Source organism: Rhineura floridana, chromosome 8, assembly GCF_030035675.1.
Source record: "Rhineura floridana isolate rRhiFlo1 chromosome 8, rRhiFlo1.hap2, whole genome shotgun sequence".
NCBI lineage: Eukaryota > Metazoa > Chordata > Lepidosauria > Squamata > Rhineuridae > Rhineura > Rhineura floridana.
In genome coordinates, this window is record NC_084487.1 from 129,227,866 (window position 1) to 129,252,732 (window position 24,867).

At 41.3% G+C, this 24,867-nt stretch overlaps 1 protein-coding gene across 4 annotated transcripts in view; it reads right to left on the minus strand.

Moving 5' to 3' along the window:
* LRP6 (LDL receptor related protein 6) overlaps positions 1-24,867 on the minus strand; it is a 173,508-nt gene that overhangs the window by 138,863 nt on the left and 9,778 nt on the right. For 3 of the 4 annotated variants that reach the window (XM_061582494.1, XM_061582496.1, XM_061582495.1), the window contains one exon: positions 5,008-5,401. The exons of the other annotated variant lie outside the window; for it this stretch is intronic. In XM_061582494.1, the coding sequence (XP_061438478.1) occupies positions 5,008-5,401 (394 nt within the window). The remainder of the gene's footprint in view (positions 1-5,007; positions 5,402-24,867) is intronic. 4 annotated transcript variants of the gene reach the window in all.

Consider the following 24,867-nt stretch of genomic DNA (forward strand, 5'->3'; position numbering starts at 1 on the left):
ATTGCCCATTTGGGACTGAAATTCTTGTTTTCCTCTGCATTGTCATGAGGTACAGCCCTTCCTACAATATACCTTAGAATGTAACTGCCAATAATAAATGACCAAAAGCTTCTGAAGACTACCTTGTTAGTCAGGCAACCCTTACATTCCAACTTAGAATGCCATTGTTTCCTTGCTAATTGCTACACCATATTCAACATATCTGTAAAGCCTTCTGTGTGCTGAAAGCATCATACCTGTAGGATTGTGGCCTCCAAAAGGCACCTATGTTGTGCTGCAAATACAGTTGCCAACTTCTGAAGGCCAACATTGTGGTATCTGGGTGGAGTCAGGGGAAGATTCTGTTATAAATGGGCAGAGGCCACAATAAATGCTCTGTTCATCAGAAGGTAAAGCTATTCCGTGTGCTAATAAGTCCGCTGTCAGCAATCAATACATCCACATATTATATAAAGCCAGCAAAGTTCAACCTAACAACATCCAGACTCCAGTTGAGTCACAAATATAAAAATAAGAACTGAAGTACGTAACTCAAGAAGGTGAGCCAAGTTATATATATGTCAGTTGACAAGTCTGCGACATATTATTAAGAACTAAACATTTAGAATTTAGAACTAAGAATTAAACATTTAGAATTTCCAAAAAGATAGCTGTGTTATGTTACAGCAAAAACAACAAAAGACATTATTGAAAACATTTTAGCCATGTTTTAGTCTGGAAGCCAAAAACTTTAGTCCAAAGGACAATCAGTGGTTCACAGAACACATCTCAGTCAGGAAAAAGATTACCCAAGGAAGTCAACTAGCTTTACCACAGATTACAAGTCACCATAATATTCATTATATTCAAGGAATTGAGCATTTGAAAAACATTTTCTCATTGTTCACTCCCTGAACTCTGGACACACATATTAACACATGGCTCTGCCCCTCTCAAACCCTGACTACTGTCTGCTGCTCTGATCTCATCTGATTCAATAGGCTGGTGATAGCAGCAGTCAAAAAGTGCAAACAGGGCATCGTTAGTGTTGGTGGCAGGTTTCTTCTCGCCACCTATCATTGCCAGCTGCCACTAAACATGGAATAAACAACGCTTCTCTTCACAATAGGGAGTCTTACAGCATGTAGAACAATTCCACAGGAACCGTTTGAATGGTGACAGCCCACACACACACTAATGAGCCTCCCCTACTATAGTATATATGTGCTTTCTGCATGTGTAAATAGAAAATTTAAAACACGTTGAAGATGGAAATAAAAGGAACAGGGGCTGCCAATCTTTTGGGGTTCATGGGCACTTTTGCAAACTAGAGAAACCACTGTATGTATCACACACACACCCTACAATCATACAACATACATGTGTGCGTGCACACACACACACACACACGGGGGGGGAGAGAGAGAGTGCATGCCACTAATTAGGCTTGGAAAAACATCCTCTGTTGGAGCCAACTGCAGCAGGGGAGGGGCAAGTCCCTTTCCTCCCCAAGGAAGGGGAGCCAAGAGTATGCTTCTTTGAATCGTAATTGCAGTACGGGATAATTTTTGGTGGTAGGGGTAACAGCTGAGAAGAGTAACTTTCTCCAGCTGTAGTCTCCCTCCCCATTCCGCAGTTAGGCTTTTAAAAAAGCCTTCTGTTCTTTCCAATAAAAAGCTTTCTTCAAACCTAATTTCAGCGCGTGTGGTGTAGGGATGGGAGGGGACCCCTCTACAGTGCATGTGAGTTCATAGGCACCACATTGGCAATCCAAAGGACATAAGGAACACATGGTCCATCTAGTCCAGCAACCAGCTTACCACAATGGCAAACCAGATGCCTGAGAAGCCTAAAAGTAGGGCACAGAGGGAACAACCCTCTCCTGATGTTGCTCCCCAGCATTTGGCATTCTGTAGATCACTGTTTGCCATTATCACAAACAACAGTTGATGGACTTATTCTCCACAAGCAATGATAGAAGGATGGGCTTTTCCTCCTTTGATAAGAAACAAAGGCGATGACAGTTTTGTATTTGTATATTGTATATGGCTGCCCATTTGCTACCAGGCCAAGTTCAGGGTTCTAGTCTTGGTGTACAAAGCCCTATACAGCTTGGGACCAGGATACCTGAAAATAAGACCGTCTTATCCCTTATATACCCAGTCAATCACTGCGCTCTGCAGGTGAGGGCCTCCTGCAGATGCCATCTTTACAGGAGGTCCGTTTCACACAACATAGGAAACAGACCTTTAGTGTGGTGGCACCTACCCTGTCCACTTAAATATTAGACAGGCGCCATCTCTGTTATCTTTTTGGCGCCTATTGAAGACCTTCCTCTTTCAACAAGCCTTTTAAGTTGAGACCTTATCCCAGTCTGTGTCTGAATTGCTTTTTAATGTTTTAAACCTTTTTAAAAAAGATGTCTTGAAAGCTTTTTAAAAAAAAATGTTTTAAAAGATGTTTAAAGTCTGTTTTATGATGTTTTAAAGTGTTTTCAGTGCTTTTGTTTGCCCCCCTGGGCTCCTGCTGTGAGGAAGAGTGGGATATAACTCAAATAATTAATTAAATAAATAAATATTGAATCACTTGCCTGGTCGCCATTGGCAACAAGGAATTCCACACAGGCAAATGTGTGAAATCCCTCCAGGTAATTGTGCAGGTTAGCAAAGGAGAAACAGAGTGTTCCCCGGGTCAGCTTCCATCCTGGCTGCAGAGGAAAGGAAGCAGAAGCACAGCAATCTGACCACGAAAGAATGGCGCAAGCCGTGACTCCACCTCCAGCACACTGCTTTATCTGTTAGACGCACAGGAGGCAAAGCCCTTTCCTGCACATTAAATGAGCTGTGAAGGGAGCTAGGTTGTTCTCCATTCCTCTTCCGCCAGCCTTCTGCATTTCTAATCTAGCCTGTAAACATTTTACTAGCCTGCTTTTTACTTGAAAGAGGGGCCCCTGTGATGAGAAATGCAGGCAAGTAAAAATGTTTGCAGGCTAGTAACTTAGGAGGACTTATTAACAAGGCTTGGTGAGGAACAAAAACTTCGAACTTTGCTGAGTCAGTAGTTAGATCCGCTTGGTAAACCTAGCTACAAAACAGAGATCACCACTAAGGAGTTACACATTCTTACTACAGATTGTGAAATGGCCAAGACACCACATACAAATGTCAATATTGCAGCAATGATTATTTGTATTCTGCAAATCAGAAACGAAGGCTTGCTCTTAATGCAGCTTTATAGCAATGCAAACAAGAAATATGACAGAACTAAAATTAGTATCCAATGCAAGACAAAAGCTTCCTAATCAATAATTTAACTTGAAAGTGAATTCCATTTAGATCTGTGGAACTTGCTCTCAAGTAATATGCTTAAGCAACAGTACTGTTATGTGCAAGAAACAGATAACGTAGCTATGACTCTTCAACGCAAATTTCATAAAACTTGGTAAGTGTCCATACAAGTACAGCTATAGACCATTCCACATAATCTCTGAGCCATTTAACGAGCTCAGAATTTCACCTGTGAAAATCACTTCAGTGTCAAAGTGACAACAAGGTGAAGATATAAGGAGAAAAAACTGAGGGAAGTCCCCCAAAACATTACTAATGAGCTGCTGGCAACACTTAAGATGACAATTTCAAGGAAGTCAGTAAATCTTGTAGCCCACACTAGCTTTTATGAGTTGCAATTAATACCATATGGACAAGGGATAGTGTTGTAGTCACATAGAAACTGATGTGCAAACAGACACAGAAAACTATGTTACTTTCATCTCTCAAAAGAAAAATAAATTTCTTAGGTTAGTAAATAACATAAAAAAACACATTTTTTATTTTTTTTATAGAATAGGAGGAAAGCAACCTCCATCCCAAGCAATGTCAGGGAACATTTTCCATTTTTACTAGTTTACCAAGGAACCTCTGTACATTGCAGAAGATTTGAGGATGTGAGCTAAGGCATGCACACATTTCACTCAGGTCTGTTGGGCCTCGCCATCACCCTGCATGAACTGAGAGCATACCTCTCCATGAAGTGGTGTTGAATGTGTGTCTAAGGCAGTGTTTTTCAACCTTGGGTCCCCAGATGTTGTTCAACTTCAACTCCCATTATCCCTGACCATTGGCTAAGCTGGCTGAGGATGACAGGAGTTGTAGTCCAACACCATCTGGGAACCCAAGGTTGACGAACACTGCCTTAGACACACATTCAACACTCCTTCATGGTTGCTCCCTGCAGGAGTAGATAACATGTCTGTGGCCAAGCTATCTTTAGTAGAAGCATGTCTGTAAGTTTATCAACATGTAGTGGCAATCTCCCTCTAAGGAACTACACTGTTCTTTGAATACAATTTGAAAACCATTGGTCTAGAGCAGGAGTAGCCTCTGTGGTGCCCTCCAGATGTTGCTGGACTACAGTTCCCATCATCCCTGAACATTGGCTATGTTGGTTGGGGTTGACAGGAGTTGGAAAACAACTTATGTGGGACATCATGTTGGGTACCCCTGGTCTAGAGCTTCCATTTATATAAGCATTTGTTTTACATGTAAATGCATTTGCTTATATTCTTCTTTGATTCCTGTCACCAAATTTAGATCTTACTTTTACTTACACTATGCTATAAATGGCCATTTGTATCAATGGTGCTAAAAGCAATTAATTTTCCACCAGATTTCTTTAGCGAAAATAAAAACTCTCATATGGGAGTAGAGTGGGAAGGAGAAGGCAAGGTTGCAACCAAATATATTAGCTGAATGAACACTAGCATATTCTGCTTGAACAACTGATCTTCTAAATCTGTTTCATTTGATAACTGAACAGCTTTTTATGGCACAAACAAAAATCCAGAAAGAGTGTGCTCTGCATCTGAAGGTTCATCTAGTAATAAGCAGTATTACAGGAATAAAGCCTTTCAAACTGCTAATGCTATAGCAAAATTAGTTTTTATCTGTATTATTTGCCTACAAACCTTTACAAAACTGGCAAAAAGTATCCCATCCCCCAAAAGAGTTTAAAAGGACAACAAAAACTTACCCTCTTGCAGGATCTAAGGCAATTGCTCTGGGTTGATCCAAATCTTGCCAGAATAAAACTTTTCGCAAAGATCCATCTAAATTGGAAACTTCAATCCGGTTCGTTTCAGAATCTGTCCAGTACAGTTTTTCACCCAGCCAATCACAAGCTAGCCCATCAGGTGACAAAAGCCCAGAAATAACCACATTTTGTACACTCCCTGTTTTGTTGAATTCTGTTCGCTTAATGGCTTCTTCACTTACATCACTCCAGTATATCAAGCTATGGATGAATACAAAGTCCACTGCAGCTGCATCTTCCAAGCCACCCACCACAACTGTAGCATTCTCATTGACCTGTGCAGCATCCACCAATCGTAGATCACGCCGATTTGCATATAGCAACAGTGGAAAAGCTATGAAAGAAGAGAAATTAAGGATTCAACAGACATAAAGCCAAAATTGAAGTGACTAGCAAGTTAGCATTTCATGACTATGAAGAACTTCCACAGTTATCACATTTCTTAAGGAATAAGGGGAATTTGAAATAACAAGTGATCCTGGTTGCCATAACTACAGTAACTCACTCTAACACTATAATAGCTTTGCAAACAAAAGTGGATATCTGCTCCACTCATGATAGAAGAACCAGGAGACAGAAAACTATCCTGACCAGCCTTGGGGTCAGGACCATCGGACAAGAAGTACTTCTTCACACTACACATCAACTTCTTTTTTATTTAACAAAATTTATAGACTGCTTGATTGTAAGAAAACCTCTAAGAAATATTAAATATAAGAAATATTAAAAATATCAATAAAAAGTAAAAAACAAGTAATTAAAACATTTAAAGACCATTAAAATCAGCAGCAAACTAAAAAGAGATTTCAACATCTATACGTCTGGATAGGCTTACCTATCAAAAAAGTTTTAGGCAGGCATCAAAATAATACAACAAAAATATGACAACAAGCAGGGAGCTCCAAAGTGTAAGTGCAGCCACATTAGAATAACAATTTCTTACAGGTACAGAACTAGTATTATGTGGGACCTGTAACAGTGCCAGTGCACCTGACTGAAGCAGTCAAGTGGGTACATATGGGGTAAGGCGATCCTACAAGTAAACTGCTCCAAAGATGTTAAGAGTTTTATATACCAATAGTAACACCTTGAATTTGGGGTCCTCCAACACCATCCCAGATACCACCATGGCCAGGTCAGTCAGGAATGCCACTGGGCAACAGGGTGGTCGATAGACCAGCAGCATCCCCAATCTGTCTCTATAAGTGCATCCCAAAATCAAGAGGTTTTCCGTTAAAGGTAATAGTACTTCTGTGAACAATAGCGAACTCCACACACCCGGCTCCCCAGTCTACTTGGTGCTCTACCGAGTACCCAAATGGACATAGCTGAGTTAGGTTAGTCCCATCAAGCTCACCAGTCCAAGTCTTAGTAACACATGCCAAGTCAGTACCTTCATCCACAATCAAGTCTTGGATGAGCATGGTTTTACTGTGGACTGACCTGGCATTCAAAACCATCAGACCAGAAGGCTCCACGGATAAGCTTCCAGTAACTTCAGGAGGAGTGGAAGGGCTGAAACAGGGGACGGGGCCAAACATCTAGGCCTCCTCCCCAGAGAGTGGTCAGCCCCTCCACCCTGAATATGCCTTCCCCTTCCCACCACTATTGAAAGAGGAGTAGCATCTTCGCAAATCCCTGTTGCTGGCCAACCCAGACACATTTTAGCGCCATCATCTGGTATCATTATATATAGATGGGAGATTAGGACCACAGAGAATAAACTAAGGCCCAGTAACAGGCACATTGCACAAAGGCAAGTGGAAGAGTATAATACCACTCCAAAACTCCTCCCACTGTCTCTCATTCAGGGCAAACACCACCAACCAAACTCCTCACCTAGGCTCTCAATCTGGGTAAGGGTCATAGGCTTGTCACTCACAATGCAATTCCATACAAGGTTGCCAGGTCAAAAGCATCCCACACCCTGAGATTTCAGGGGCGGGTTCCAGTGATGTCACAGGGGCGGGCTCGAGTGAAGTAATTAAGCATGATACATTAAGCATCAACCACAGTTGCTTGGAGTATACAATTCAAACAAAAACAATTATCTGATTGGAAATTAAGATAGCTAAAATATGGAACCTGGGTAGACTACATATAATCTAGTTTACTTCTGACAAGAAGAGTTTAAGTGCCCTCAGGCCAGGCCACGCAAGTCACCAGAAGGCCATTGTAGGAAGAAAGGAGCCTAGTGTTGTGGAGATGTTAGATGGGAGCACTCAGGTGTAAAGATGGATGCCTCTGAAGGCTGCAATTCTAAACATACTTACTAAGAGACTAAGCCCCATAGAAGTCAACAAGACTTACTTCTGAGTAGATATAGTTTGGATTGTGCTGTTGGTAAAGAATGACTAGAGATGCTCTGCATCCATATCTAAGCAGGGTTGGCAACCCCCTGCCTGGAATGACCTGCCCCTACATTTTAACGTGGCTGCGCCAAACGTCTTTACAGATTTGACCCTTTACTTCAGAAAGAGGTCTGAGAAATGAGTAAGAGGATTCTCCACCCTTTTATGTCTACCCTATGGGCTGCTATAACTCACTTTTACAGCCAACCCAATTCCAGTGAGTAACAATTAGAGAAAAAACACACATGGTTTGGTCTACCTTCACAGGCAGCAGCTTGGGAACAACAACAATTGCAGCCACACTTCCCAGTATGTGAATTCTCTTTTACCACTATTGGGCAAGAAACAAACCGTCATGCAACCAACAAGGTGCATCATCAGTGGGTTTAAGGGGTTGAACTGAGCACATGGAACTACTGTTGTTGCTTCTATGCATGTAAGGAAGTGAGGTTAAGGTAAGAGGCCTTGACTGACTGCAGCTGTAAAAGGTATCACTCACTATCTGAAGATGCCAGAGACCATCTTGGCTGTAAGGCCCTCTCCCTGCTTGCTGGCCTCTTTCCACCTGGCCTGGAAGGGTGGGGCCATGACTGACTGCAGCTGTAAAAGGTATCAAGATGCCAAAGACCACCTTGACTGTGGGGTGTTGTTTAGGGGCTTCTGTTTGGGTAAAAGTTTAATTTCTGATGGTTGTTTTTTTGTTTTGCTGTTATTGGGATTATGCTTTTGTATTTTATTGCTGGATTTTATTAGGTATTATAAGGATGTATCAATTTATTGTATGCTTTTATGGTGTTTTTGTTAACTTATTGACTATTTGAATTTATTTCTTACAGTGACTTGTGTAACTTTTTTTTCCCTGTTCATGTTGTAAGCTGCCTTGTGCATAAATTGTTAAATAAACAATGATGATGATGAAATAGAAAAAGAAAAGACAGTGGTGATTTCCTAAATGCAATACGACACCAACCACAACAAGATTCCTATGAATAAGGCAGAAAACTCAGTATCCCACAACCAGTCAGGGTCCTTAACCAAAAACCAAAACTAAAAAAATCCTAGCAGCCAGTCAGCCAAGGTCACAGAAATCCTCATGCAGCACAACCTGACCAGGGCCTGCAGTTAGTGCAGAATGCTGTGGCACAATTGTCGACATGAGTGGGACCCTATCAGCACATAATACCTCTGCTCTGAAATCTGCACTGGTTGATGATTTGCTACCAGACAAAGTTCAAGGCATGCTTTCCATGTTATGGGTGATACATCGTACTTGTTCTGCTCTTGTAAGAAACCAGTCCTTTAGTGTGGAAGCATCTATGCTTTGGAACTCCCCGCCTATTCACATTAGGCAGATGCCTTCATTGTACTCTTTTCAGCACCTGCTAAAACATTTTCGTTTAGGCAAGCCTATCCAGACATGTAGAAGCAATTGTGTTTTTTTATCTGTTTTTAGCTCATTGTTGTTTTATTATTTTGAATGTTTTTAAATACCTGCCTTTAACTGTTTTTCTCAATAATTTTATTGTTTCAATTCCCTTTGAAATTCAACCGCTTTGAGGTTTTTTTTACAATAAAGCAGTATATAAATGTTGTAAATAAAATACATAAATAAATTTTGGAGTCACTGTGGCCCTTGGGTCTCTTTCTACTCTTAGGAACAAATGAATCTGCCTTTTACTGATTCAGGCCACTTGGTACCATCTAGCTCAGTACTGATGACACGGACTAGTACTGGCTCTCCAGGATTCCAGGCAATAGTCTTTTCCAGAAATTGAATTTTGGACCTTTGCATGCAAAGCATATGCCCCACCACTGAGCTATAGCCCTTCCCCTGTTTAAAAAAGTATATTTTAAAATTCACTAATGAATGCACAGCATATCTAGGGCAGATCTACACCATTCATTTAAAGTACATTCAACACACATTTGAAGCATATGAATCACACCACAGAATCATGGGAACTGTAGGGGTGGTGGGAATTATAACTGTGAGGGTAAAACAGCACTTCCCAAGATTCTTTGGGAGAAGTCATGTGCTTTAAATGCAAGTTGAACGTGCTTTAAATGTATTGTGTGGATCTACTTAATAAACTTTGCCTGCATGTAAATTGTTTTAATTAATTTTTTAAGTGGAAATGAGCTATAAAGTTTACTTGGTGACTATGAACTGCTCACCATCTCTCAGCCTAATCTGCCCCTCAGGATTAAAACAAAAGAGGAAAACCATGACCACCCCAAGGAAGAAGGGCACACTTAAAATTTGCAGGAAATAATGATGTACAACCGTAGTAATCATCAGATACTTATCGGGACATAGTATGAAGAAATATTTATATAAGTATGACTATCAAAGATGTTTATTATTTACACAACCTGTAAAGATATTTATAGTGCAATCTTATGTTTGTTTACTCAGAAGAAAGTGCCAATGTATTCAATGGGGCTTACTCAGACAGGGAAGCATGCATGATAAGAAACTTCACTCACCCAACCTAAAATTCAGAATCATGCCACTTTAAGCTGTTTTGCAACTGTTTATACGTGTTTTTATGTTTATTGGATTATAAAGGGATTTATTTCCTATTGTGAACTGCCTTGGTTTCCAATCACCAACCCTACCTCACAGGGTTGTTGCAAAGACTCCACCCACACCCACACCCACGAGATGTAAAAATACACACACTCTATATAATAGTTTATTGTCAAAACTGGTTGGTCATTGCAGAACATTTTTTTTCAAAAAAAATAAAATCAGTATTAGTTTCCTACATAATAAAAGCAGTGATACCTATGTAAGACCTGCTTAGTTGCTTTAAAAATAGGATTGGAGGGGGAGAGAAAGATTTACAACAAAAAGACAGTCCTTTGCTATGTTCACTCAAAAATCCCATTAATTTACAGCACAATCCTAACCATGTCTACTCAAAAGTAAATCCTAATGAATTCAATGGGATTTACTCCTGGTACGTGGGATTAGTTTTGCAGCTTTACTTCCAGAAAATGAAGTATTGGATTAAAGCTTCATATTGGGAAGGTTTCCAAAACACTGCCCTCTTCAACAGCCCAGGAAAATTTAAACTTGTTTGACTCCTGCACACAAGAGAGAAAAACACTGAAATATATTTTTACTCAGTTTATGAGATTTTCAGATAAGCAAGAAAAACAACCGTTTTCTAAACTTGCAGTGGGGTCTAGGTACTGCCTGGAGGTCAACAAATCATAACCCTGATTTCATCTATTGGCTACAAACCTAAAAGGGCAGCATTAGAGCAGTCTGCTATGAGTTCATTTAACAGACGTTGCAGTGGGGGGGTGGCTGATATTTTGGTGTATATCTCGTGAATTAGACCACCTAGAATCTTTTTTAAAAAAAACTGAAAGCTGAGAGTCCGGAGATTAAAGTGACTCACCCTGACAGGACCCTGAAAATCCAGAGTCTCCAAGAAACCTGGCAACCCTAATTCCATTATCCTGACTGATGGGGAGGGGTGTGCCCCTGACCCTGTACCTCCCTGAAGCGACGACCTAAAGGAACAATTCCCTCTGGTGTCATCCCCACGGCAGAGCCTGTCCTGATACCAAGGCAGGCTCTGGACCACACCCACATTCCAACTGTATCCACTAAGCCAACAATCAAACAATACCCATATTGCAGTCAGCATAAAAAAAACTCACTTACCTGTAGGCAGATATCTCACAAGACAAACAAACGTATGTTATTTTCTGCTACAAGATGTAAAATCCCACTGGCTTAGAAAGTTTTAAATTGATTTTGATAAATTTGCAGGAGACAGTCTGTCAAATGCTACTTCTAAGGAGGATTTCTAAATGAAGCCTGCATGTTCAGAGCCTGAATACATCTTACAACCCACAACAAGGAATGGGTCACCACAATCATGCCTTCCTTATAAGGTTCCAGAGACATCTGGCTGGCCACAGCTGGAAACGGAATGTAGGATCTTTGCCTGATGTAGCAAAGCAATTATTTTGTGTTTGTATGCAGTCAACAAGAGTAACTAACACATGAAAACACACCTCACACGCATCTATGTTCGTTGATTTGTGGCCAACATGATACTTGGAAGAAAGTCTCATCTCAGACTTGAAAAGTGTCTTTATTTCCAAATCACGTTGCAACAAGATTTACCTATGCATACACTTGCTTAGCACAAAGGTGGATTGATATTCCAGTCCCTGGAATCTGTACTAGAAAAGTCACAACCTCACTTGCATTTAGTTAATAAGGGCACCTCACAATGGGAATATGGTTTGTGCCAAAGTACAACTGCTGGACATGTTCAGAAGCCACAACTCACAAACTGTAGATGTAGATATTAATTTAACAACAATGGATTTGGGTTGTCCCCCTGCCTCTTACTTCTCATAATTTTCAGCATATTATTCCAAAATGAAAGGCTCTTACCATATATGGAGTGAAAAATGCCAGATGTCCAAGCTGGATTTAGAAAGAGAAGAGGCACCAGAGATCGTATCGCAAACATATGTTGGATAATGGAACACAGCAAGGAATTTCAGAAGAAAATCACTCTGTGCTTTATAGATTACAGCAAAGTCTTTGACTGTGTAGATCATGAAAAACTATGGAATGCTTTTAAAAAATGGGGGTGACACAGCATCTGATTGTCCTGATGCGCAACCTATACTCTGGACAAGAGGCTACTGTAAGGATAGAATATGGAGAAACCGATTGGTTCTCAATAGAAAAGTGTGTGAGACAGGGGTGTATTTTTTCACCCTATTTGTTTAATCTGTACGCAGAAGGTATCATACGGAAAGCGGGATTGCACCAACAGGAAGGAGGTGTGAAAATTGGAGAAATATCAATAATTTAAAGATATGCAGACACGATTCTACTATTAGCAGAAACCAGTAACGATTTGAAACAAATGCTGTGGTACAGATCAGAAACTAGTACTGATGAAGTTAAAGAGGAAAGCACAAAAGCAGAACTACAGCTGAATGTCAGAAAGACTAAAGTAATGAAAACAGAAGATTTATGTAACTTTAAAGTTGGCAATGAGGACATTGAACTTGTCAAGGATTATCAATACCTCGGCACAGTCATCAACCAAAATGGAGACAATAAGAAATCAGAAGAAGGCTAGGACTGGCGAGGGCAGCTATGAGAGAACTAGAAAAGGTCCTCAAATGTAAAGATGTATCACTGAACACTAAAGTCAGGATCATTCAGACCGTGGTATTCCGGATCTCTATGTATGGATGTTAAAGTTGGACAGTGAAAAAGGCGGTTAAGAGAAAAATCAAGTCATTTGAAATGTGGTGCTGGAGGAGAGCTTTGCGCATAACATGGACTGCGAAAAAGACAAATAATTGGGTGTTAGAACAAATTAAACCAGAACTGTCACTAGAAGCTAAAATGATGAATCTGAGGTTATCATAGTTTGGACACATAATGAGAAGACATTATTCACTAAGAAAGACAATAATGATGGGAAAAACAGAAGGAAGTAGAAAAAGAGGAAGGCCAAACAAGAGATGGATTGATTCCATAAAGAAAACCACAGACGTCACCTGAACTTGCAAGATCTGAACAGGATGATTCATGACAGATGCTCTTGGAGGTCACTGATTCATAGGGTCACCGTAAGTTGTAATCAACTTGAAGGCACATAACAACAACAACAACAGTTCCAAAATGTATCATATCCAGGGTCTGATCAACTCTGGATCCATGTTACTAGGACACTATGCCTTTTGGCATATTCACTCCATTGTGACTTGTTTATCTGTCAAATAATATCCAAATTTAAACAGGCAGTATCTACTTTATTGGGAAAAATACAATTGGTCACTCTTAAATCTTGCTTTTCAAATTATCTGTGGAGTCTATGTAGTCACAGTTGTACATACCACCTTTAGGTTATTTTTAAAAGAATGTGTCTTTCCTTCTCTCTCTTTTTGGCACATAAGTTACAAATGTTAAATCTTCTCAAAAACCAAAAATACTGCTTTTGATACTTCTAAATTTGTTTGCAAGGAACTCTTGGGGAATTTCTGGTGTATTCATTTTTTAATGTGCCTAATTTCTTTAGGAAATTTCCTGGCTAGAGGCACAGTGGTGAAAAAGTTGTTATACTTAATCCAGAATCCTGTAAAATGTGGATTCCTGAGGGTAACCCTCAATAACATATTCTGCAAATATATGTTTACAGAAAGATCTTTGACTGAGAATTGCCATTAAGTATGGCCACCTGCTGAAGTGAGGATACAGGTTGCTTGCATATATTTGCTCCCAAAATGACCCCAAAAGCAGAATTTTTCTCAACATGAACTCTGCAATGATTTAAAAAAAGTTTTGTTGTGTAACAAGGAATGTTCTAACTGAAAAACAGAAAACAGGTTTGTAAAGGAATGCGACTGACTCCTAAAATGATTTGGAGTGATACTAAGAACGGTGAACTATTTATCGATCATGAAAATAGACAAAATGTATTTCTACTTTCACCGTTCCTCTCTCACAAGAAATGAAAAGAACAGGTTCCGAACGAAACATCTATAAAGAGTAGCTAAAAAAAATGAACAGCATTTTGTTGGGTCACTTCAACTCACTGCAGCTTATTTGGATGGTTTCTCAGTTTTATCTGTCAATTAAATAGGGGGAGTTAACCCCAAAAACTAGAAAAATATACATTTCAGCTGTTTATTAGTTTACGGGGTCTAGGAATGAAACACAACATGCCAATTCACGCTTCATTATAGTTGAGAAATACCTGGAACATGAAAGTGTTAGAAAACTTATATTAAAGTTTTGTTTTATTTTTATTTTGTAGCACTCTCAAGGTACATTTGACCCCTGCTATCAATATCTTGCTTTAATATTAAATTGTAGGTGTTCGTTTCTCTTTCTGTTGAAGAGCTTTTTGCAAAACTTTGCAAAGTCAGCCTCAAATTATTTCAGTTCTTCCAAATGCAACATTTCATCTCCAAGATAATAGTAACAGGCCAAGCTACCCACTCAGTCACAGATGATCTATGCTGAAAGCAAGCAAGACTCTTTGAAGGAAGGCTTTCTCCTCAGCTGCACTATGGAGTTTTCTATGGGGAATTCCCTAGTGCAGCAGATCTCAGTGGTGCTGTCAGCGAGCGCCACTTGCAAAGGAACGATCAAGGAGCTCACTTTAAGCTCCAGTTTGTTTCTTTGGAGCAATATTCTTATCTGCCCCCACACCTGATGTCAGGTCTGGAGCAGGTGGGCATGTTTTAGAGAAAATGGTCTTGTGGACCAAAATGGGAATTGCTTCAGGCCTAATTAGGCCTGCAGGCTACAGGTTCCCCACCCCTGTAGTTAAACTTCACTGTACGTGCAATAATGTTTCTCCAAAACATTGGAGGGACTGTGAAAGCATAAAAACAAAATTTTCATATATGGTGGGAACACAAAGTCATGAACGCATTTTAGAGGCAAATCTTTGATGAAATTAATAAAATTGCACACTGTAGTTTTGTACCTACAGTTAAATTAGCACGATAAAATATTTCTGGTCAGAAACTTAAGGATACTGTGTACAAGATCCTTGCTTTTTCTTGTTGGCAGCAAATCCCATGCCAGTCAGGATTGTACAACAGTGGCACAGACCAGAGGTTCTCAAATTGGCTCCACAAGTGCCATTCAGGTTATCTGTGGAAAGACTGTACTTAGCCCTACACTTGATTTGTTTTTCAAACAATGGCTGTCTTGACCAAGGGCAGGATTTATCAAATATGCTAACACAGTCCTGGTCTACAGCCTGTGGTTTTCACAATACCGCAAGCTGGTGCAGTCTATTATTACACTCTTACATTTCACCACTTCAGGGGGCCCTTCTCAGCTACCTGCCCAAGTGTTCTTGGTCATCATACAGTGCTGGTTCTTACTACAATATCAGGTCTAAATAAAAAAGTTTATTAGGACCCCAAGGAATTTTCAAGTGCTCAGTGGGGAAATGAGTTTGAGAACCTCTGGTAAATAGAACTGTGCCCCTTTGCTTCAATGGACTAACTAACAATACCAATTTGTTGCAATAATGAAATAGAAGATTCAGACTCTTATTTTTATGAACATTTCTTTCCTGCCATTCTAGTACCTATACACCACTCAAGATAGCTTACAACACTTTAAAATCACAATAAATGTTATACATGATTGGTATCCATTCAACTTATTAAATAATGAACCACTGGTTAAATATGTAAATAATTATTAACCCCAGTTATAACGATCTACTCTATATCTTGTTTTCCTTCTCAATAAAATGTAGTAAAAGATTGCAGTGTAGACCAATCCTGCACAAGTCATGACCCACCAAGTCAAATGCACCACCGCTAGCTGCACGTAACAGTACATCAGGGAATAAATAGACCTCCTCTTTCGGCTCCCTGCCTGGGACTGCAAAATGGAGCTGAGGTTGTCAAGTATCTGGCAGATGAGACACAAATTGTACCTGGGTGGATAATACTGTTGGCCATTCTTTGATGGAGGGCTAATATGACCCATGTTATCCTAAAGGCCTATAGTAATTTCACGTTAGAAATCATTCCCAATTTATTCCAAGATACATACACAATTGCTCTATAAAAAGAAAGACAAGACAAACATGGTGATTAGATGTCGGAGAGATGGTTTAAACCCTATCCTCTCTAAAAAGCCAAATCAGAAGTGAGTTGTATTTATTTAATGTAGCATATTTACACCCTCCTCTGCAATCTAGACAAGAATTTGCAGAGGAACTTAAAAATAAAAAGATGTAAAATCCACACACAATTAAAAGGATAATATTAGCAACAATATCAATGCTAATTGACAACACAGCAAAGAAAATACCAGAACAAAACAAACTTAACGCTATCAAATCTAAGTTGTGGGGAAAATTAAGAATTCTTCAGATGGGGCTGAACAGACCTTCCGGCATCAAGCAAAAACCTTTCTATTCCAACAAACCTTTGGTATTGACGGATGCTAAAGATAGGGCTTGACGGGAACTACATTGCTAATGCCTTATTCCTCCATTTTTAAACTGGGTTTTTTATTGTCTTTTAGCTATATGAATGGTTTTAATATTGGAATTGGTTTAACTTTATTTTAATCTACACTCCGTACGTTTTAATTATATGTGTTTTTCATCTGGAAGCTGCCGTGAGTTCCAGTTTTGGAAGGATGGCGGGGTATAAATAAAGATAATAATAATAATAATAACAGACATCAATTGACACCAGTAGAACCTCCTTGGAAAAGAATTCCATAACCATGGTGCCACAAAAGGCCCTATCGTCTCCCTGCCTCACTTATGATAGCAGAGAAATCTGGAATCAACCAGAGCAAATGCTCTGAGACAGACCAACAGCAAGTGTGGTTGTTTTAAGATTGGCATGATGTATTATTCCCTGCACCTAGTACCAGCCAGCAACTTAGCTACTCTTCTGCTGTCTCCAAGGCGTCTTCAGAGGCAGACCCATGTACAACATGCTACAGTAATCTAAACACAGTATTACTAGATTATGGATAATTGTGGCCAGGATCTCTGTCCAGTACTGCTATAGCTAGCACATACCAGTCTTAGCTGGAAAAAGGAACTTCACGCCACAGAAGCCACTTGAGCCTCTAGCAACAGATCTGCATCTACAAGCAATTCCAGAATGTAGACCTGATACTTAAAGGGGAATGAAATCCTCTCAAATGTGCTGAACAGCACTGCCCAAGACCAGTGAACCACTCACCAATAGTATGCCTCTACTATATCTGGGTTGGGCTTCAGAGTACTGGCCCTCATCCAGTCCATTAATGATCCACTAATGATTACAGGGATCAGCAGCACCTTCAAATTTAATGAAGTAGATGAAGTTGGCACCTTATCCCAAATCCCCAGATCACTTATTTAGCCGCTTCATGTAAACAGCATGAGAACAAGCGTTCTAAAGAACACCGCCATACAACAGCAGACCAACAGCCTCTCAGCATCACTTTCTGGAAATGGCCATCCTTGTAGGAATGGAAACAGCAAAGTTCAGAAACCCACCACCACAGACAACAGATCTAGAAGGATAATATGGTAGATGGTCCAAGGAGAATTAGCAGGGTCTCACTCCCACTGTCCTCCTTCCAGCAGAGGTCATCTAACATAGCAACAAAAGCCATTTCAGTGCTAAACCCAGGCCAAAGAATCAGATTCATTATCTGAATTTATTTCAGTCTTATCCAGGAGTGCCTGGAATTGCACAGCAACCACCCATTTCAGCATGTTGCCCACGGAAGATATATTTGTCAGAAATATTAACTCTGTGAGCATTTTAACTCCTGTGATGATGAACATGGGAGGAAAAAGGAGGGCCACACCAAACTGTACTACACGTGCACAAGCACAGCAACACTGTATCTTGTATTCACAGGAACCCTAAATAAAGGGAATCATCAATACTACTCTATTGCTATTAGTAACATGCCAGTACAGACGTATAGAAGAGTAAAATGATTAGTGATTACCCACACTACACAAGCTATCCAACCTCTTTGCCTGCTTGCCACAAACTACTTAGTATTGCAGAGATACAGAAATGAATCTAGAGGTAGAAGTTGCTTTAGAACAGCAATATGAGACAAAACCTTGAACACCCAGCTTCGCCATGGAGAGACTGACAAACATCAAAATGGGGAAGTTCACATGCAGAATGCTAGATGTTCCAACCATGCAAGACCAAAGGGTAGGCAAGTTGAGCAACTTGAAGATGTGAGGGGTATCCAGTTATGGGAATATTACAGACTAGATAGAAGTAATCTGACGGTGCTCCAGGGACTTCCAACAGACCTGAACAAACTTTGGCAACAAGTTCAGCATGGATCCAAGTGATTTTGCCCTCAAAGTGATTTGCAAACATCACACATCAGGCTATTGACTGGTCCATTGTTAACAATACAACACTAGTCTGGAGCAGCAGTTTATTACTCTAAAAAGCTCTGCTGTGTGATTCACCAAGGATACAACAGAAGCCAAGAGAGATTATCTCTTTGCCACCACCCCTACTATGTGGTAGGAACAGCTATGTGCTCATACCTCTATTCTGTCCGATTCATGACGGGACTTGCACCAACTGTGCTCTAGCAGATGTCCAGCCTACTTCATTGCCTGAAGCTCCTCAGAAAACCAAGGAGCCTCCTGGAATCCCCATGGCCTGAGAGGACACTTAGGAGCAATCTTGTCACTGGCCTTCTCCATCTCACTACTCCATAGCGAAATTAGAACCTCAGCAGGAGCACCAGCCATGCCAGCTGGAAAATCCACCAGAGTATTCAGAAATCCCTCAGGTCCCATCAATCTCCAGGGGCGGACCAATGTAACTGGTCTCCCACCCCTACAAGAGGCAATCACTCACAGCCGATCCAATCCTCAGCTGGTTTCAATCTGAACTTGGAAAGGGGCTTTTCCTAAGGTGTGGGATGGGCATGAGCAAAGCATAACAAAATGGCACAGGTCATGAATTATTATTGGTTGTCATAAGAAACATCAGTTAAGTTTCTCACCACAGAGATATGGCAAAGACAAGCAAGCATCTTAGCCAATCAGATCTTGTGCAAACAGACTATCTTATAGTGCAAATCAAAGGGTGGTATTCAATGCTAGCTCTACTCGGAGCAGACCCAATGGACATGACTAATTTAGGTTCATTAATTTCAATGGGTCACTTCTGAGTTGGGACTCAGGCTGTTTTTAGTGCTGAATTTTAAAATTGTTGTAACCCACCCTGGGACCTTTGTGTGAAAGACTGGTAAATAAATAAAATAATAATAATGATAGCTGAATACAACCCAGTCAGTGCAAACAACTGTAGGGGGGAGGGCCTTCACACCTATAATTACATGCATGAAGGCTTCCATGGGATTTGGCGCCCAACTGGTCTCCCTACAGAGGATTGCACTGTATGCGCAGGTGTTAGAAGAGGACCAAGTGACATCAGGAGTGGCATTACTCAATGCAGCCGAGGCCCTTGCTTCCAAGTTCATTATCACAGCATTAGTATTGCTTGTTAATAGTCCTCTTTTATGCTGCAATCCATGTCTACTCTGAAGTAAGCTCCATTGGGTTCAATGAGATTTACTCCCATGTAAGTGTGTACTGGATTGCAGTCTTAATCACAGTGCTCAAATTGGTGGCGCTGTGCTATAATGTCCAAATAGGGCTATTGTATCAGTTACTCCTTGCTTTTGGAAAGGCTGGAACCTTGCTGCAGTCCAATCTTATCTACAGTATGTTTACTCAGAAATAAGTTCTACTTTTAGAAGATTAACCTTCAACTTGGTAATCCTGTTTAGTAATCTTGCATATGTACATACCTTGTCTATAAGCAGACATAATTCTACAGTACAAAATGCGTATGGGCTTCACTGTCAAAGGTTTTGGATTATGCCTTTCGATTACATAAAGGTTCCATTTGTTGCAACCCAGACACACGGGAAGCTAGACCAGGGAGAGGAGTCAGATGAGCCTACTTTTTGCAAAAGTTGACAAGCTCCAAGCAAAACTATACCGTGCGGGAAAAAGAGTTGCTGGCCATCCGGGATGCCTTGGCGACATCTTTTGGAAGGAGCAGGGCATGAGGTAGAGGTGCGCACAGATCATCGAAACCTAGAGAGCCTCCACACCGCCCATAAGCTAAACCAGAGACAAGTGCGCTGGGCTCAGTTCTTCACTTGCTTCCATTTCAAAATCCACTACGTTCCCCAGGCACAGAACAAGCACACTGATGCTCTGTCCCGCAAACTGGAATGTCTAGAAAACACGTCCCCAAGACCGCCGCAATGGATTATACCCCTCAAGAAGATGGTGGCAGCGGTGGCAGGACTCCTGGGTGGCAGAGTTGCATTCGGCACAGGAACAAGATCCATTTGTCGAGGAAAAGCGTGTTGAACTAGAGGAGCAGCCTTCTGGAAGCATAGAGAACTTTAAGTTGGAGGGGGGGTGCTGTACCATTATGACATTATGTACATGCCCCCCGGGGACATGAGGGCCAAGGTCCTGTGGCAATGTCATGACTCCCCCACCGCAGGGCACTCTGGAGTTTTTAAAACTTTACAATCACCAGGGAATTCTGGTGGCCTCGGATGAAGCGGGAGGTGGAGTGTTACATCCAGTCCTGCCCCACCTGTGCCTGATCCAAACGTGTCACAGGAAGACCAGCAGGACTCCTAGAACCACTCCCAACGCCCGAGGGTCCTTGGCAGATGGTGACTATGGACTTTATCACTGACCTCCCGTCCTCACAGGGGAAAACAACAGTGTTTGTGGTGGTGGATGCTTTTACTAAAATGGCGTATTTCATTCCATGCTCGGGACTTCCAAACACACGTGAGACTGCACAGTTGTATGCACAGCACATTTATCATTTGCACGGTCTGCCCGACAGTTTGGTCTCAGATAGGGGCCTGCAATTTATGGCCCGCTTTTGGCAAGCCTTGTGGCGACTTCTGCAGTGAGCTGAGACTGTCATCATCCCACCACTTGCAGATGGACGGTCAGACAGAGAGTGAATGCCATATAGGAGCAATACCTCCACTGTTACGCCAACTACAAGCAAGACAACTGGGTCTCCTTTTTGCCCCTCACAGAGTTTGCTTACAACAATGTGGTACACACCACCATGCAACAGACCCCATTCTGTGCCAATCTGGGATATCACCCTCAATCTTTTGCTGCCCCCCACGTCAGCAGCGTTGTGTCAGCAGCCGAGGACTTTGTGCAAGAGCTTCAAGCGATGCAGCAGTTGTTGAAGGAGCAGTTAGAGAGAGCGAAGAACAATTACAAGAGGGTCACCGATCAACATCGTCAAGAAGGACCCAAAATCCACGTGGGGGACGTGTGGTTGTCCACGCATTATTTGCCTACGCGGGAGTGATATCATAAACTGGAAGATCAGAAAGTAGGTCCCTTTGAAGTTTAGGCTCAGATCAATCCACTGGCCTTTCATTTGAAGTTGCCACCTTCCCCCAAGGTAAATCCGGTGTTTCATTGCTCCCTGCTTACCCTAGAGCATTCTCCTGCTTCACACCAGAGACCAGAGGTGCCTCCGCCCCCCCTCCCCCGGCTGTGAACGGTCAAGAGGAATATGAAGTGGAGCAAAGTCTGGACTCGCGAAAGCACCGAGGGCGACTTCAGTACTTGATCCACTGGAAGGAATATGATCAGACAGAGCGTTCATGGGAGGCAGCTGACGATGCCCATGTGCCAAACTTGGTGAGAGAGTTCCAGGACGCCTACCCAAACAAGCCCAAGCCCGGGGAGATGGGGGGAAATGGAGCATGGAGGGGGAGGGTGATGTTGCCAGCACCCCCACCGAGACAGGTCCAGCCCCACCGACGAGTTCCCTGCCTGAGCTGTCGGGAAACGACCCTCCCGTGTACCAACCCCGCCCATCCCAAAATCCCCGCCTGGCAGTTGAAACGCTTCCCTGCCAATTGACTTCCCACCTCCTGAAGTCGCGCTGTCACCCAGTGAAGCCCCGCTGTCGGATGGTCAGGCGGAGGCTCGCCCCCCCCTTGCCAAGCGTGAGAAGAGGGACTTTCAGAGGGTGGAACTCCAGCAGAGTTGTCATTTACGCATGAAGACCTTCCCTACTTAAGCAGGTGCCCACCCAGATTCTGGTGCTGAGTCAACTCTCCCACACACTGCAGAGACTGTTAAGTTAGACTAGTTAGGGAAAGTAGTGAGTCAGGTTTATGAAGCGCACTACTTTGGATGTAACCATCACATTAATAAAACAAGAATTAGAGCAAACCTCGTTTCCGTCTGGTTTTACCGACTCTGGGCAGGACACTAGTTGCAACAAATATATTCTAATTCTTAGAGCAACGAGTTAAGGGTTCATCTCAACATAAATGACTGATGGTTCACAGCAAAAACTACTTTACTGTGAAGTAAACCCAAAACTCAAATTCGAGTTTGTGAGGGGGGGAATGCTTCCTGAGCATTTTGAAATATTAAAAGAGGATTTAAATAATGATTTAAAATTCCCTTAATTTAAATCAATCCATCCTGCTCACTTGTGTTTGGGCAGACTCACATTCAGTTTTCACCCTCTTGTGTTCCCACTGGCATTCCATCTGTTTTATGTTCTGCATCTTTAATATAAACTTATGTTCTCAAGCCAGCTAACAAAGTAGTAAGAAACAATAAAACCAAACATACAAACACAACAAATTAAAACAACGGATCTTTCAAACAGACAGTAAAACCAAAACAGCTCTAAGTTAAATATTTACAGTTCTTTTGCCAGGCATTCAAATGATAGTAAGAAGAGCACAATGTATGCCTACCTAGGGAGGCCATTCCAAATGTGAAGAGCCACTATTGAAAAGGTCCCGATGCTACCCATAGTACGTGTCAGGTGTAAGTAGACTAGCAAAGTGATATGGAAGAAGTCAGTCCAACAAGTATTTTGGTCCAAAGCTATGTAGCGCAGGAATGGGGGAACTGTGGCCCTTGGTCCTATTGGGAGCTGGAGAGCCACAAGTTTGCCATTCCAAATATAGGTCTTTAAAATAATTTTTCTCAAACTGCAGCTTCCCCTGCCTCCTGCTGCACCTTAACCTTTTATGCCTGCAGCAGGGATGAAACAACGCAGTTTTGGGGAAGAGATAGAATTCAAATTATGTGTGAAAGGAGGAGAGGAGAAATTACAAAGGGAGAGAAGAAATGAGGAGCAAAAGAGAGTGCTCTTGCACTCTAGTCCTGTTTGTGGGATTCTCATAGACATCCAGTTGGCTACTGTTCTTATATCAGAAGATGAGTAAAAAATACCTTTGAGGCACATGTGGGGAAGAATGCAGAACAAAAAGCCTTCTCCACTGAGGACTTTTGAAACAGCAAACGCTGCTTAAAATGTGGAAGCTAAGAAACAATACCTCCAGAGCCAATGTATTAAGCTTGAGAAAAGCTGCACTATGAAATTCTCTGCCACAAGGTATTTAGAAATTTCCAAAGATGGATTACATATCAATACAAATAATCTCAGTAATTGCCAGATGTTTATGCCAAATCCCATGTCCATTCTCCATGATTTTGGGACTGGCTCTGTATCACCATTTTGTGATTAGTGGGCTTCAGTAATTTTTAGTCCTTTCAAGCAGGGCTTGCAGATAGAAAGGACCTCTGTTTTAAAGGTTAACTTTCAATTTAACTTTATATTCATTTTGAATTCACTTTCAATTCACTTTGAATTATGTTCAGAAACTTTCCAGAAACAAGTAGAGATGTTTCAATACAGGTGGTATATTCACACAGTCCCAGGTTAGGTTGGTCATCTAGCAACATTGCTCAGGACTAGCTTCAGTTTCCAAACTGTCTTCAATGGCAGCCTCATGTAAAGAACATTGCAATATTCCAACCAAGAAATTACCAGGGCATAGAAAGGGTCCAAGAGGGATCACAGCTCTTCATTGTTCTCAGCTCCCCAATAAACCAGTAAGAGGGAGTACTTAGGAAAAACTGTGTTTTACTTCTATTTTTGCCTATGACTGATTGCAACTTATTCCACAAAAAACCCCACTAACACTTATTTCATGAGATCTCCATATAATTCTTAAGGATATTTTCCTCCATTTTGGATGCAAGTTTGTAAGTACCGTGACAAGGGTATGAATATTTTTACAAGATTTAGGAGCCAAGTAGAAAAGAAACCTACTTCCTAACTTCTGTAGCAATTCACGTTCGTCTGCTTAGGCACCAATGGCTACTTGGCGACTAGAGTTTTGCACTCCTGGCCTGGGGCAATTTAAGATGAACTAATATTTGCAAACTAGCAGAGAAGAGATGAGGATAATAAGTTCTGGCAGCTATGCAAAGTGTTTTCTTTACAAAGCTAGTTCCTAGCCCTTGTATGTTTAGGCAGCCTAAGATTTGCGGGAGGGGGGGGTACATGCAAAAGCCTACTTAATTCTACATAAAAGCTAAGCTGAAAGCACAGGATGCATCCCAACTATTGAAAAGGGAGTAACCCTGAACACAATTTTTTCAGGAGATATTTTAAAGTGTAACACTCTTAATTATACATCCTGACTAGAATTCTTAAGTGATCCCAGCTTCAGCAACACTGCCTAGTTCAGCAAGATGTTTGCAAAAACTAAAATGGTAAACTAGAACACTTTTGCAAAAACTGCCATTCAGAACAGAATTCACCTGATGCTATGGAACAGCCCAGAAATTGAATGCTTCTACAAACTGTGTGTTGATGCATCCAAATTTAGTGGTTCCATAGACATTCATCCATGGCTTCAAAAACCAGTTTTATGAGGCCATGGATGAGCATCATGGACACACAATCCTCCCTCATCCCTCCCTTCTTCCCATCATGACTTCAACAAAGAGCCAGGTTTACATTAAAACAGAGTTTCCCATTATTTCGAAATCAGAAAACTGACTTAATATTAATTAACAAACCATAATTA